At 42.0% G+C, this 16,418-nt stretch overlaps 1 protein-coding gene across 1 annotated transcript; it reads right to left on the bottom strand.

Moving 5' to 3' along the window:
• Positions 1-2,195: 2,195 nt before the first annotated feature.
• Positions 2,196-12,626, bottom strand: LOC125005287 (ubiquitin-conjugating enzyme E2 Q2-like). Its single transcript, XM_047580538.1, has 13 exons — positions 11,942-12,626; positions 11,447-11,551; positions 10,220-10,342; positions 9,991-10,044; positions 9,672-9,812; positions 9,038-9,122; positions 8,660-8,720; positions 8,478-8,568; positions 8,331-8,389; positions 8,131-8,179; positions 7,884-7,979; positions 6,265-6,331; positions 2,196-5,413 (listed from the first exon to the last, which is right to left on the bottom strand). Exons 1-13 carry the CDS (start codon positions 12,098-12,100, stop codon positions 5,382-5,384), a joined length of 1,122 nt encoding a protein of 373 aa, XP_047436494.1. The 5' UTR covers positions 12,101-12,626; the 3' UTR covers positions 2,196-5,381.
• Between the last annotated feature and the right edge of the window lie 3,792 nt (positions 12,627-16,418).

The raw sequence follows: 16,418 nt of genomic DNA on the forward strand, positions 1-16,418 counted from the left end.
ATCAATCAGCTCCAGCTGATTTCGAATGCGGCCCACCGTGCGCTGTGCTCTGGCCCTGGGTGACGGAGAAAAAGTCGGCTATTTCTCGCTGCCTCGGTGCGGGCACTTGCAAGTTAATCACAGAGATGCACAGCCTCTTTCCTCCGGGCCCAGAGCCTTGGCGGTCTCCTCGCAGCGCTCGGTGTGCGGCGGGCGACAAGCTGGACGGATAGATTGGCTGAAGCCAGATAATGAGGCCTGCTCCTCTGCAGCCAAGAGGCCGGCCAGGCAAAGCCGCACGTAAACAAAAATAAAAACTGCTGCAATAATAGGCAATTAGCCTTTCGCTGCGGTGCCGCGGGCTTCCACTCTCCTCCTCCTTACTTAAATCTGAATAAACATGTTTAGTTCCTGATACTGCAAAAAAACTACATTCTGGTTCTCACATCCATAACTATCCAGGCTGCAACAACATGATGGACCACACATTCGATAGGCCACCCTGTTATCGGCTTCAGCTCGTCATGAGAACTGATAGGGATTGATTCAGCTATTTATCACAAATCTGACAATCTGAGAGAGAGACCCCCCCGCCATCCGACTCACGCTAACAATAACTGACTCGAGGCACACTGATGATGGAATATGACCTACCCATGTCCATATGAGACGGTATCCCGTCAATAGCAGCCCCCTCCCCGAATAAAAATGACCTCATTAGTCGTTTAACCTTGAAGGAAATGAGCTACAGAGATGGTTTGACCAGGAACGAGCGTTACAACGGAGCACCAACTGCTGAGTGACGTTACGAGCCTGCAGGAGCTCTCGAATGTCACCACTGGAAAAAGACACAATAGCCTGAAGGTGCAGGAGAGCTCCAGTACCATCTAGTGGCGTCCTCCCACACACGCAAACAGAAGAGCGGAGGCCGACAAAGCTGGAGCTGGAGTGCAGACAAAAAGAAATCTATTAGTTGCAAACACAAGAGAGCATCAAATCTGTTCGTCTCGTTCCATCTGCACACCAGCTGTTTCACCCATTAGCTTCTGGGAAGGTGCCATAAATCAGTGCCCTCCACAGACAAACTAGCACAAAAAGGGAATTTTCTCCACTGCAACAAGGGCGACGGTGTTGACCCCAAACACTGGCAACGCTTTGGCTTGTCCTGGTACATGACAGTGGTGTTCGTCTATGGATGAGTGATTACAAATTAACCTAATAAGTAATTCCACCAACTCAGTGAAAGGTTTCGGCGCTGATAATTGAAATCAGTTCCTGAGATTTACTGGGGTAAACAAGGACTATGTTTTTGTAAGACAATGGTTTTTATTAAGAGAAAAAAAAGAAGAAAAAACAGGGTTCACCCAAAGTTCTGCTGAGGAGCCAGGTTAGGGGCCACTGGGTACAGTGTACCGCCATATATCCACTAGTCATTTCAGCTACGTCGACAAGAAGTATTTTGGTAAACAACACCATCTACTGGAAAAGGTGAGAAGTACACACACGTCCAAAGGTGCTGCAGTTAGGACATGGTGGGCTTTTCAATAAGTGCTTAGTTAATACTCAGATCTTCATGCTCATATGCCGAAGTGCCCTTGAACTAGGCACCTGACTGCAAAAATATGATGCCCAAAAATTGTTAGGGTCCCCCTTTTGCAGCCAAAACATCTCTGATCTGTTGAGGCACGGACTCTACAAGACCTCCGCCGGTTCTGGGAGCAGATCCCTCAAGTCCTGCAAGTTGCAATGTAGTGGCCTCAGTAGAGATTGGTTTTTCCAGCACGTCCCACAGATGCTCGATTGGATCAAAATCTAGGGAATCTGGAGGCTAATCTGGATAAAATGTTCACTTGTTGCCCAATATATCCCACCGACTGACCTGGGACGTCACTAGGTTTTAGGGACAGGGCAGGCTTAGTCCTCAAGAGATTAAATAAAATAACACCAAAATATTTAGGGGGGCTGAAGAATATTTTGTGAGGCTTCAGGGCTCCTAAAATAGGGCTAACGACACCACTGCTATGGACCACGATAAGCACATAAATTGCGGCAACTGGCAGTAGTCATAATGTTATGGCGGATGGGTGTAGAAGTCAGTTTCCAAAATGAATACTTCATAGTGCTGCCTTATGTTAATTTAAACCAGATGACCTCTTCAATCAGTTCAATTTCAATGTCAATATTCTTCCAAGTTTGTATGAATAACAAGATGAAGATATTTCATAAAATTCTTTATTATTTATTCATTATTTATTTATTCATAAACTTGATGCAAGTTTACAAATTACTTTACATGGTCAAAATCACCCTTGCAATGGAAAAAAAAAAGAAACCAAACCAAAGCATGCTAACAGTGCATAACTTTATAACCCGGCCACCGCTGTTAAAGAAGCAAGGTAAAGAACCCAGTATCAGGCTAATTCAGTCCTCACGCCAATATGTCACTTATCAAAGCTGAGAAGGTTCTTGTTAGTCAGACGTGTGTGGGTGCGAGAGAAGCCGTTATCCTGGGCATAACCGACTTGGAGTACACACCATTATTCCAGAGGTTCAAAGATGTAGGATTAGAATTGTTCTGATGGCACGCAAATCTGAACTGCTGTTTTTGCTGGGAATCCTGCCGTCTTTTAGGGTAATCCAAGCACGTAGGAGGTCTGGAAAGTCCACGTATGACTCAAATAGTATCCGACCTGGTTCAGTTAAGAGCACGCAGGCAGAATTATCCTGTGCGCTGATGTAGTAGGTAACCACAAGTAAACAAGTCATGAAAAATGGATACAACTCGTCTGTTTTTTTTTTTTTTTTCCTCAAACCGACCAAGACAGCCATTCTTTGTCTTTCTATAGCTCGGGGGGAAAATACCCACTGATACACTGACATGCAAAATACAGCAATATCAAAGAGGCAGGGTAGATGTGTTCTGAACCTCTCGTAAAGGGCCGGAGCTAAATTGTGCTCCACGCATCTGATCATTCCAGAAAACTTGCTTGGTTATCGTCAGCCTCAATCGCAATGAGTTAAGAGGAAGTGTGTGTGCAACTCGACGGCAGAACACACTGCGAATGTCTTTCGGCGTTGCGAAAGCGCCCGAAAGGAGACTGACACATTCAATCCTGCATTTCGTGTCCGTATTCTGAAGCGATCCTTTGCAAAGTTGAGTGTGCGGTATGTATTCCTGAGTTTGCTTCTCCAGAGAATGCACAATGTGACCAGAATGAAGTGATTAGTACGTTACCAATGCGCATCACAACAACAGCTAACAACCATGCCAATGATCCGCAATCATGTTTGAGATTTTGCGTGAGGTGAAACAAGGAAGGAGGGTGACTCGTCATATCCTGCAGGTCCGAACTGAAGTCAGACGTGCTTGAACGGGCGCCATCTCTACCTGTCGTGACTGAGGTTAGTATCACCGAGGGAATCCTAGTCCAACTCAAAAATGAGGAATGACTGTATGAAATAGCATAACTAAGCTTTCTACGCTGGTTATCTGGACAATATATTTAAAACAATGCAAGTAACCACACAACAGAACACCCACGACAAACGTGTAACTGCATTAATTGGAATGCTCCACACAGTTTTCTGCATATTATTCACATTACATCAAAGCCCCAGCACGCTGAGGGGTACAGCAGCGCCGAGAGTGGTCATGAATAGTAACCAGAAAGGAGTTGGTAACGGGAAGAGCTGGGTCCTTCCTGTGGCAAATCTGGACAAATGTTTATCAAACCTGAACAAATATTCTGGAAAACGGAGACAGGCTCCAGTAGATCTTCCCAGGTGTGAAGCTCTAGAGGGTATATGGTCAAGACTATTGCTGTGAATTTGTAACTCTGGCTGCGTTTTAAAAATAAATCCGCCACGAGGTCAAGGAAAAGGTAAAGGTCACTTTTTTTTTTTTTTTTTCCCCCGGCTGCAAAATTGGTAAAGTAGTCAGGATGTGAACCAGCTACAAGAACTAAACGGGTGAGTTACACTGTTAAGACTAATTTTCTTCAGATCAACAAAACTCCAAAAGACTATGTCTTCACTGCATAGCCTTACTGAGGTTCATCTGGTTTGAGTGATTAGATATGAAGAGCCAAACCTCTGGCTTGCCAGAAGCAGATGTGTTTATGCCATTATTATTATGGCCATTGTAGTTAAGAGGTGCCATGAAATGCAGGAATGGTACTGTCAATGTAACATAGGGATTATAAATCAACATTTAAAAAGAAAAAAAAAAAAAAAGAACAAAACCGCAGTAGTCATTAAGCTTACATAAGAACACGGTGTACTTTTGTTTCCTTCTGCAAGAGCATCCACGAAGCAACTTTTTCTTATTCTAAATGGGTCTTGAGTTTAAGTTGCAGTGCCCCTGCAGTAAATATTCAAGGGTATATAGTAATACAGTCTCTGCCCAGCCAAAGACCCAGACAAGGTTACATTATAAACAATTAAATCCTTTTGCAGAAATACAAATTTACATGTTTACACATGGAGTTAAAATCAACTACATTACAGTGTGATCCAATCCAAACACACCCCTGCTTTGCCTGATCATGTTTCTTACGCTGCCAGACTAGCCACCCACCAAACCTCTCCTGCAGGGATGGGTCCAGCTGCTGGTTGCGGTGACGACGGTGGTCTCAGTAGGATTCTGTTCTTCATCATGGGCAGTCCCACCCAAGCTGCGAAAGTCTCTTTCACTTCCTCCCCACCTCAGAACTTCAAGCTTTTAGAAGAGGGTTTGAAAGCGAACTAGCTTCAGAAGCATGTTATTCCAAAGGGGGAGAGGGAGGGGGAGGGGCCTTGGCTTTAGAAAGATAATACATGAGCACAATATTACAGAGGCCATCCACGGAGAGAAAAGGTAGCGGTTCCTACCACCGCCAGCATGTTTAAAAGTCCGTCCCAGCGACCACTGTGTCATGTTTCAGTTCCAGTCTGTGGCCAGAGAGGCAGCGTCCGGCGGCTCGGCGTCAGACCGCCACTGGACGAAGCCACGCCACACCTTTTAAATCACAGCCCACCAGTAACCCTGGCATGCTCAACGCCAAAACCAAAGGGTGAGTTTGAGCGACATTTAGTCCACCGACGTCCTGGAGTGAATGTTGCAATGGAAAAATTAAAAAAAAAAAAAAAATCTGATTGCATCAGGCAACAGATGCACACAGAGATAAATATCTGAAGAGTGGACACCCTTGCGAGGAGCCGATGAGCTTGGATGGGGCTCAGTGAGTCCGTGTTTGTGTGCGGGGTCAGGGTGGTCACTGGATGACGAATTTGGTTTGGAGTTTTCAAACTGTCATGTAGAGAACGAAAAAGTTTGCAGGATAAAAACAACATTGGTCGCAAGGAAAAGAAAAAAAAAAATCTAAGACATGTGGTCCCAAGTGCAGGAAAGGCGATAGTCTGTATTAGCCGTCCTCCTTAGGGGGTGTGTACCAGCCTGATAACAAAAAAAAAAATGCACAAAAGATACAATGACAACAGGGTACTGAAAATACAACAGCTAATAACAAAGCTATTTCCCATTCTCCTTCACTGGTTTTTATCAGCATTTTTTTTTTTTTTACCATGTCTGGTTTGTGTGAGCGCTCAGTAGTCACACTGAAAACACGTACCGTATGCTTTCAGTTCTTAAATTTTAAATATAGCTCTATGCGGCCTGGCGGGGTAGAAGTAATTTACATATTTTCACAAGTGTTACTGTTTTAAAAAATGCTGCGTCGTTATTAACAGAGGTCAAGGACAATAACAAAATGTTGCATTAACTGTCCTCTACTTTAAAACGCAAATACTGCTTCTCTGGTATAAATGTATTAGTAAATGACATATTCATGCATATTTTATTTTATTCTGCTATGTTTGTGTACGACTATATGTAAATGATAATTATTTTAAGTGAAAGCATTCACTTGATTCACAATCATTTCGATAGGTGTTCAGATAATAATGTAGGACACAGGCCTTCAGCACACCCAACCCGTTTATTCAAGAAGAGATCCTGTGTGCCAGATTTTTCCCGCTGAAGCACAGGGACACTGCATTTTGCCATCGATATCCAAAAAGTGGCTTAAATCCCTCTAATCCACGTATAAATTATATGAGGTAAAGGGAATTGTATATTTAATTGTATAGTAACAACTGTTATAACATGGACTAGATGCACCCATATGTTGTCTGTGTTTGGCGTGTACACGGATATTCCAGAGCTTTGATACATGGGAGGGATTTGGTTTCAGTAAACAAGGTCAGTAATGGACTCTGTAATGAAACTGGAGACAAAAAAACACTCACCGTTCTTTTCATGGATCTGAACCAGGGATTTGTAGGACTGCTGTGCTCTGGCAAGATTGTACTGGTTCTGCATCAAGAGATGGAAATGAAGTTGAGCTTAGAAAGTGCACCGGGTTTATGCTGGCAGTACTGGACAAGAAAATGACAGCTGTTTTTACAACCTTTTTTTTTTTTGCAGGGACCAATTCCAAGAATAAAATTGGGTGTAACTTGCAGAATGACAAACACACCGGCCCCTTGTTTTAGCATTAATACTAGATTGCTTTCATACCAGACCTGGCTCGGTACCCGTACTTCCACACATATCACTGCTAAAGACAGACACAAGACTGTCTCACACAAATGACTGTGATTATGACTTTGATCACACAGACAGACTTCAGCTAAATGTATTTATTCAATGCCATCTACTTATTGGTTATTACCAGTCAACAGAGAAACTTAGCGGATGAGAGTGTAACAAAAAACTTCGGTTGTCTAATTTTTTGGACGTTTGGTGATGGTCAGCAGGTACCACTGCTTCTTACCATGGAGCACAACTCCTAGTTCTTACTTACGATAACTTCTGGTGCCCAGATTAGAAAGTGTGTTTTGCACTCAGTGTAGCTTTTAAGCATCAAGGAGGTCAGGTTTCCTGTTTGCTACTGCCACACATTATTCAGTTTCATTTTCATGTTTGTCTCAGCAGCACCAGCAAACCATTTTCTTGTGTTGTGTTACATAGTGTGTAATATAAGTGTGTTTAATAGTGTCATTAGCATTTCTTTCATGCCAGCATTGATTATTATATTTAATTTTGAGATATTTCCATTTGCCCTGAACTACGTTGCGTTCATACAAAACCACGAGTCACCAAACAGCTGTACAAACAATTTAACTGTGGTGACCCTCGCGTTAAAATGTATTAAGATGTGTGAATTAAAAGTTAACGGGGGATATTTTATTTATTATTTCTTGGTTAACCAAACTGAAAAAATAACTGTTTGTTGCAGGCCTGGTCGGATGCAGCTCCTGGAGCACTGAAGTTGCTCATTAGTTGCAGTAATTAAAACCAACATCTTAAGACTACTTCAAAACATATGACACAACAAAGTGATATCTGCATCTATGAGACCAAACTTGAGAGGGACATATATTCATTCAAAGAGACAAACAACCAATTACGGTCACATACACACCTACGGCCAAATCACATAATCACCAATTAAGCTAATGAGCATGTCTTTTGGACTGCGAGAGGGAGCCAGAGAAAACATGCTCTCTGCACAGAGAGGACCCAGCCGACCAGTGGCCCTCAGAGGGACGTACAGTCTATGTTTTATTGGCATTTATCTAACTCTATCTGGCATCATTAATTACAGCAAGTCGCCAAGAAAAAGATGAGCATCTACTTCGCTCATCCCGGTGGGGACACGCTTCACTGCTCGTTGAAACCTCAGTACGATTTAATGAAAAACAAACCACATGTCCAACTTTGGATGCATCACAAGAATTTGTCACACAGCACAACAGATGACTGCTAAGATCTAAGGAGCCCTTCACCTGCGTAAAAGCATTGTCACTTTGGCCCGTATCATTTGCTACGAGAGCCCGACGTAAAATGAAACCTCCTCACTTACTTTATTGGCTCCAAACTGCACTCTGGCTTTTCCTTTGACTAAAGTGGCATTGATCTGCATGATGACAGACTCAATGGAATAGGCACTGCTCCAACCCTGCAATGAGGAACCCCAACGTCAATTAGAGATGGTTTTGAAAATGCAAACAGATGCTCAGAAGATACATAGGACAGTCATCGGGGTACATCTAATGTCGTCTAAATGAAATTAACATTGCCGGGTGTATAAAAATGCAATTGAAAAATACCTGTTTGGTGAGAAGTTCCATGCACAGGGCGCCTCCTCCAAGAACATATCTAAAGTAGGGAGAGAAAAACAATTATTAGAGAAAGAGCTATTTTTTTCACAAAAGAAAAAAGACACTTTATTCCCACAGCATCAGCCTGGATTTAACAATGGTAACCAAGATGGAAGAAACTGAAAAGTGTAACACATAAATGAACTCACCCTCCAGAAAGCACAGGCGAAACTACACGGACGAACGGTGGATCAAAGGGGAAATTATCCTGTGGAGGCAACCAACGGTTTATTTAGAGACTTCAAAGACTGTCAAAGTGTGTTTCTTTCTGTAAATGCAGAGTCATTTTTACTCACTTTATATGAGAAGTTTAGTAAAATGTAATCCATTCCTTCCTTTTCCTTAAGGACTTGTAAATCGCTGTGTAAAGGGCTGTCTGGATCCACCCTGTTGGTTGTTAAATAATGTAATTCAGACAGAGTTTATGCTTCCACAGGAAGGACAAGAACACATGACACAAGATCCCACAGCCACTTACGTCCTTAGTTTGACGTGCCATTCATACAGGCTGTCGTTAACAAGCTCGACTGAATAGATGCCTGAAAAAGAAATTGATTAAATGTGAAACGTCTCTGAATGCAAGATCTGTAATGGACGGTAATGATTTCATCTCCTTTTTCACTCTATAAACTAAAAAGTAACAGCGTGAAAAAGGATCAAATGGATTTGAGAGGTACATCCTTTCTCACACCACCATCTAAATTTCTGGCACCAATACTTGCAAAAGTTACCATTTTTCAGCATAAAATATTTAAATGAGTTTACTGCCAAAAACCATGATTACTGTGTGTGTGGTTATTTCTTTTTGTTCTCTTAGGTTGTGAACAGAAAGCAGACCATTGTATAGAATGCATACCTGTCTTGTAACTCTGAGACCTGTAAATCTCTCTGAGCTCCTTCATCAGGCGGTCAGATGCTTGCACTGAACCAGACACAGCTCCCTGCAAAATATGAAAAACACAACTAGAACAATGAAAAATAAGCTCTAACCTGCTGGACATTGATATTTATATCATACACCTGTGAGAGAAAGTTTCACTGATCCTCTAATATTAAAAAACTTAAACAAGTGAATGAAAAGCATGAAGCGTTGGTTCCATTGTCAAACGGATGTAATCATATTTGACACATTTCAGACACGAGGGCAGCTGCGCCGCTGAGCTACTTAACAGAGCGATGAGCAACCTGAGAGGCCCATCCAGAAAGAAACAAATCTCTCCATGAGTTTATGCTGCCTTGAAGGGCAAACGCGTAAAGAAACCTGACTATATGCTGCATACTGCATAGAAGCACATTGAGAAACCGGTCACATTACCAGCCGTCAGATATGTATTAAATCTGTCATTGCTGCCTTGTATCTCAACCTTCTTTTTCAGAAACCCTTTCCTGATTTCTTATTCACAAAAGTAACCACTACAGAGAAAAAAAAAATAAGAGATAGATCCCAGACAACTACTATCAACCAGTCTTTTTGGGACAGGAGCACTTACATTCAAGTGGTCCTGTCTCTGGTTCTTTCGGATCTTCTCCAGGATTGCCAGATTCTCCTTCTCGATGCCATCGTCTTCGGATTTCTTTCCATCCACAGGTTCTTCCTCTTTCATTTCATAGTGGTCCAGATCCTCTATGTCCTGTTGATTCGTTAATTACAGTTTAAGCATTTTAAGGCCTTGTTCTCCAGCACTACATACACACATCAACAGAAAAGGGCCAGGGATCAAGAATAAACAAGACTTTGCCATCACTATGTGATTAGCACACAGCAGCACAGCAAGAGCATTGCATTAGAAGCTTAGACCCAAGACTTACTTCTCCCATCTCCTCCTCCTCTTCTTCCTCAGACGTGACCTCCTCTGTTCCATGCTACACACATAGACACAGACGAGGATTTAAGTCTCGATGAATAAAATGTTAGGAAGTGCATAATAAAACATCCTGATTTAAATAAGAATGGCACATACTTTAGGAGTAATCAAATAATGGCCCGTGCCGTGGCTGTACCATGGCACTAGGAGGGGTTTGATGAGCAACAACTTACCTTCCGGTCCTGTCCCACAGGACCTGCAGGAAGGGGCTGGTCCAGCATCTCCACATCTGGATGTTGCGGGAGGTTGTACAGTCGACAAAGGTCACAAATTAGTTTCTTCAACTGCTGCAAAAGCTGGGAAATGACAGCAAGGAAGGGACAGAGATTTAGATAAATCATTCAAGTTGGCAAATGAGGCTAAAGAGCAATCCTACAAGGAAGAAATGTGAATGTTTATGATTATTTTTGAGATATAAAATGTTCCTGTGTATGCAAATGTCCACATGATGTGCTATCATGTGAGATTGCAACAAATGATTACGGCATTCTTTATGCAGTGCGTTGCAGGACATTCAAATGGAAACTGTGCAATGATTAGAAATTGTGCAATCTGCGAGTGTACCAGTAAATTTGGGGCCTGAAGTATTGATTTAAATATACACTAGACACTAGTAGTATTATAAATACATGTAGGCAGACTAATATTGTTCGCCTTCAAACAAAAACAGATAAGTGACACTAAGCTGCCGTCAGTTAGCGTGCTGTGCATTTGCAAATTTGGTGCAGTTCAAATATAGGGCACCGGTAAGGCATCTGCACAACAGTAGAAGCAAATACATTGATCTTATCTACACACAAAAAGACAAGACTTGTCCCTTATCTGACACACAGCTTTGACGATGGTGTGTTCATTATCTGAATTATCTGTCCAAAGAAAACGGTCTTCACTACCATAAAAAGCATATTTTGAGTCTATGAAATAGATGAATGCATATGTGCCTCCTTCTGACGAATCTCCAAACAGCAGGTTGGCATTCTGTCACAATAATTCACAGGAAACCTTCCAGCTGTGAGGCCGTCTGGTCAATGCTTGTATAGTCAAAAGGTAAAGTCAGATGTCTTTCCTCCCGGTGGCATAATATGAAGTGTGTCAGGTGAAGCTGCGTCAGCTCTGACTCAACATACCTAGATAATTAAAGAAGCAGCCAGTGCCCGTGCGTTACAATCACCTGCTGTATTGTTCATTTTTTATTAACTTCCGGCCTCCTGCTGTATGACATGGAACTGTCAATCTTGTACAATACAATCTCATATAATAAAGTCCCTCAACAACTACTATATTGCTATGGAGGTATACTACCGTTTGACTTCCCGGTAATTACACAAACGGTCGGCAGATCTTTGCAAAATGTACACTCTCTCATGAACGTCAACGAAGCCAGAAGGAAGGTTACTTACCAGGGTGCTGCCTTTCCGAACATCGTCCAACCTCTCCAGAACTTGCGTTAAGCTCGGGTCGTCGGAGTCCACAAACCATATTGGCGGCGTAGAAGGATAAGACTCCTAGACAGTGGAGCAAAACAAAAACAACACAGTTACATCAGTACATTTGGCCCACTTTCGCGTGTGTCGCAGCATTAAAACGGGTAGAGAGAGCGCATATAACGCCTCAAATCTGAGTTGACGGCGTTAGCATTCAGACTGCGCCGTTGGCTAAGTGCTACTGCTGCGTATCAGGAAACTGTTTAATGTTGTGTTGTGTAACCAACTAAATCCATACCAAGTGTGCGTAGCTCCCATTGAAACCAGCTAATGAAACTACGCAAAACCTGTCCCGCACAGCACCAGGTTGTACAGTTGAGTAGGTAGCAGGTTAGCTGGCTAACTTTAGCTACTGCTAACCACCAACGAGAAGAGAGCTAACCCCCGGGGACCGTCTTCTTGCCCACTTACCGTTATGTTACAGTGGATTATTAACAGCTTTTCCCCAGTTACATTAAACTGGCAGCTCAGTTCGTCTGGCTTCCAGTCTATTATTCTGAACCGCTCGTGGTTTGGATCAAAAATAGACTCCAAAAACTTCAGTTCGGCCTTCAGCCCCGACACCGACATCTTCCACGCATCTCCGGCCGGGCCGCTGGGGGGTGGGAGTCGGGACGTAGCCTTCAGCTAGCTAAAGCGATGGCGTCAATTTCACTGCGAACGTGTCTTTTTAAAAAGTGCCAAAGAGGTGACGAACTGGTCCTAGCTGGATACCTAGCGGCAGCTGTGAAACGGGTCCGGTGAAATTTCAGCGCCACCGGACAGATTTGCTAATGTCAGCAGCTAACGCTAGCTAGCTAGCTCCCATTTAGCATCTGAAAACAGCGCAGCTGCTAACGAGCTGGTCCCTTGTTGTTGTCTTTCCGTCTATTGTTGTTGTCTGCCTACGATGACAACATTTTAAGGCTCTCGTGGTGTCCCGTGGCCGTCTCCTCACAGTCCCATCGGGCGGTTCTTTATTATTCACTTAACCGGGAAACAATCCTCACAAGCTCCGCGATCTGACCTAATATCCCGCTACAGGGACGGTGTATTTTTTTTTCACCCCGGTGCACAACTGTAGCTGGCCTCTTGTGGGGTTTAAAGATGGCGTTCTGCAATCTCCCCGTTCCCGCAGAATCCCGGCATACAGCGCGTCCTCAATTTATTTGAGGGCAAGAAAATAAAGCAAAGTTCATGACAATGGATTATTTAGTTATATATTCATATCTGTCAGTGGCGTTTATTTGTTGGCAATGGTAAAGAAGCTGTTTGTTGTTCCAGGCAACACTTAGCTGATTAAAAGTAAACGTGCAGAACTTGTATGTAATTCGTTATTTCTTGTTAAATATTTTCTTTTCCTTTGGTTACAAAAAGATGACTGAATTGGGGCTGGATTTGGTTGCACTTCTTTGTTACGGTTTTGCAGTTTGATTAAACAACACAATCATAGGGTTGTGTGGGTGAGGGTCAGCACTGACATGGATCCTTTTTGTGGGTGCAATATACACAGAATATTCTAAAAAAGGTCAATTGCCACCAAATTGCCAAGAATAACATCTGTTCATTGTGTGAACTCTCCCAAATAAATAAGTTATAAGTCTAAGAGTTTGCATGCTCTTTGCATGCGATTAATTCACTTTTTCAATTGATGTATTTATTTATGTATTTTAGTTGGGATATTAGGTTATTGACATACCTTTACGCAAAAAAAAAAAAAAAAAGCTTCATATTGTTCGTTATCAATAGTTTGGGTACATGGCCATTTGCCTAAATATCTGTGTGCAAATAGATCAGCTGATGCCTGTGAGCCTTTTGTTGTGCATAAGTATAGTCTAACGTTATTTTGACTTGAATGAAACCCTATGATTCCTCTTCATTTTTAATTATTTATTTTTTGTATAAATTCAATTTGATATCTTAAATGTTATTTTTCAAAAGGTTATTACAGGTTGCTAGGGAGAATTGGTGAATGTATTGACCTTTGGTGTGTGTTTTAATGGTGAGCACTTTGACTGTCAGTAGTAGTCTTTGATGGCCACTAGAGCGCAGTGCTTGCTCAACATTTAGGTTAGAGTAGGGTAAGCTTATAAAACTACATATATTTCTGACTGAATTATTATCGATTATTTAGACGTTGAATAATGCATTTTACAGTCTAACAAATAGCACTGCTGTGTCAGGATGACCTGCGCGTGTCCCAGAAAGCACTTTGCTCACAATCTCTAGGAAAAAGTCAAACCTTTGAACTATTTATGACTTTCAGGTTGACAGTCAGATAGGTTCAGTGCCAGAAAGATGGCACGAAGTCTTTAGAAATAAGTTCTTTTAGTCCCTTAATTCAATTAGAGTAGATGGAGTGGGTTTCAGGGAGGACAGCGAACCTTTAAAAGCAAACTTTAAAAGCCATTTCCTTTGTACGGTAAGCCTGTTATCGGCAGAGATTTGGGAGCAGCTGACTGGCTCAGAATAGGGCTGTCGCCTCCAATTATGCTATCGTAAGGTCTCCCTTTCAACAGGGATAACCTTTCATTTATTTGGCCTTCTTAAAATTAGAATTCGGTGATAGACAGCACACAAGCAACTGACTCATACACGACGAGCAGAAATGTTGTGGTCATAGAATTTATGCAGCCTTTATATACCTCATAACCATCACACAGCTGCCACTGCGTGGACTCTGCAGAAGAATGCAAATGTGGCGCTGTGAGTTGCACCTTGAAGTTTGAGGAACAACGTATTGATTTGCCATTTCAAAGGGCCTGGAATGAAAATGGTGGAGGTGGTTGACCCCTCTGCCCCAATGAGCCACTGGTGATGTAGATGGATGTACAAAACCTGGCATAAAGAGAACTGACCGGGAATGAACCAATAAAAGCCACCAGCCGTATTCATATCTCAACGTCAATGTGTGGGTGTTGACAAATTCTTAAAACTGGGGCTGGGGTGCAATAAACTCTGCAATCAACCTGCACACGCTGAGTGTTCAGTGAGGTCAGGGGCTTCGTTATTGTAGCAGTCGCACAGGAAAGGTCAAGGTTCCACTCTGACAAACAGTGTAATTCATTTAGGAGGTTTTGGGGCAGCCGGTGTGGAGGTGGTGCCGCTCGATCAGCATGGGTTGTCGTGGAGAACATAAAATGTGTCTAGCCTTCTTTTCAGGCCCTATATTTGTTCTTTTGTCTGGTTATGTAGCATCTGTATTAATGAATACGTGAGTAGGGGTAAGAGTCTGCTCTCTGTTCTATGTTCATGGGTGTGTTGGTTTGTTTTGTTTTTGTGAAGTGAAGTCATTCTGAAGTCAGGGTACTTGTAATCATTTTTTCTTATTAAAGATTCAACTGATTATGCAGGGGAATCATTTAATTCCCCTTTCAGATTATTATATCACAGTATTCTGTTTCAGTCGGCTGTGTTTGTTTATGGCTCATTAAGTTTATTTCTACACCTGATACATCTGACCGTTAGGAGAAATGTGTCTTTCGGTGGTGTGTTTCAAGAGTTACTTTCTCAGCCTTCCTCTTTATTTCTGTCAAGGTTATTGTAGTAAACTGGAACTGAAACTGAACTCAGTGCTAAAAAGAGCCGATAGATTTTATTGAACTGAAATAAATAACTAAAAGTTGATTTTAGAATAGACGTACCTGAAACAACATGGATGTATAATTACTACCAAGGGAAGTGTGCTTAGTTTTATTTTATTGCAAATCTGGTGAAATCATCACTATGATCATGAGGAGAAACTGGTGAATGATGTTTATTGAGGGGTGGCATGTCTAAGTGTAGTGTTCGTCTTTAACCTTTCTCCTGAGACAAAAACTAAATTAAAATTTTAAGCAATAAAAAAGTAACTGCAACAGCTAAACATACCGAATTAACTACACCAGCCTGAAAGTGAAATAAATAAATAAATAAAAAGTAATAAATGACCTATAAAAACTCTGCTGTCAGCACCTGCTCCTGGCAGCATCATTTCCAGGTAGCTGACCTCTGTCACTCAGGTAAACCTCTCACAAGCAGGTTAAATCAATTCTATCCATTGTGGTAGTGGGTAATTACTCCGCATTGACTGTTTAATGCGGAGACCGTGTTGAGGGCTGTCCTCTACATGTTAGGACGTCATGTTATAGAAGGTAGCAGTTGTATAACATCCTGCCAAAAGCAATTAATCCACTGTGCTAAACATGCTACATCAGCTGCTAACAGGTCGACTCCGCACTCTTAGACTAACTACTGCACAATGTGTCCTCCGGCAAACAGCGATGTAATTATTTTTGCATTCAGGTATAAATTAAAGCACTGCTTTGGAGATGATATGTTATATGGTTCCTTATTGATTGCCTCTACGATATTTTATCCATCTCACTAAAGAAGACAAGATGGAAATACAAGGAAAGAGGTAAACAACTCAGAAATATACTGTAGTGTTTCATTCATTTCAAGATGAGTATACACATGCTTACTAGTTCCTTAGATGCGCTTTCTAGTATAATGCATCCTAATACAACAGTACTGCCTAAAATCCTATTCTATCTTCTGTCTTCTGTTTAGTTCAATCCAGATTAACAGCACCACAAATGACATCCTCCAAAATGATCATACAGTTGAATTATCAATTGCTTTCGCTATTTCAACATAAAATAAGCATTATAACGGTCACCTAGAGAGATTTAGAACCGGACTGTTGTATTAGAAGTCGTCTCTTTTTGTTGGTGTACATAATGTTTTGGCAGATGAGTGTATATAAAACAATTCTGGAAGTGCATATCTCCAGAAGTGTCTCAAAGGCGAGCCCAAAGACTGTCAAAGGTCAGACCTAGCTAAAACAAACACCCACAGCCGAATCCCGGCGTCTTTTCTTTCCTTCTTTTATGATTGAGCAGCTGACGTGTAGTTTTTCAAAGTGTGC

Source organism: Mugil cephalus, chromosome 3 (assembly GCF_022458985.1).
Source record: "Mugil cephalus isolate CIBA_MC_2020 chromosome 3, CIBA_Mcephalus_1.1, whole genome shotgun sequence".
Taxonomy (NCBI): Eukaryota; Metazoa; Chordata; class Actinopteri; order Mugiliformes; family Mugilidae; genus Mugil; species Mugil cephalus.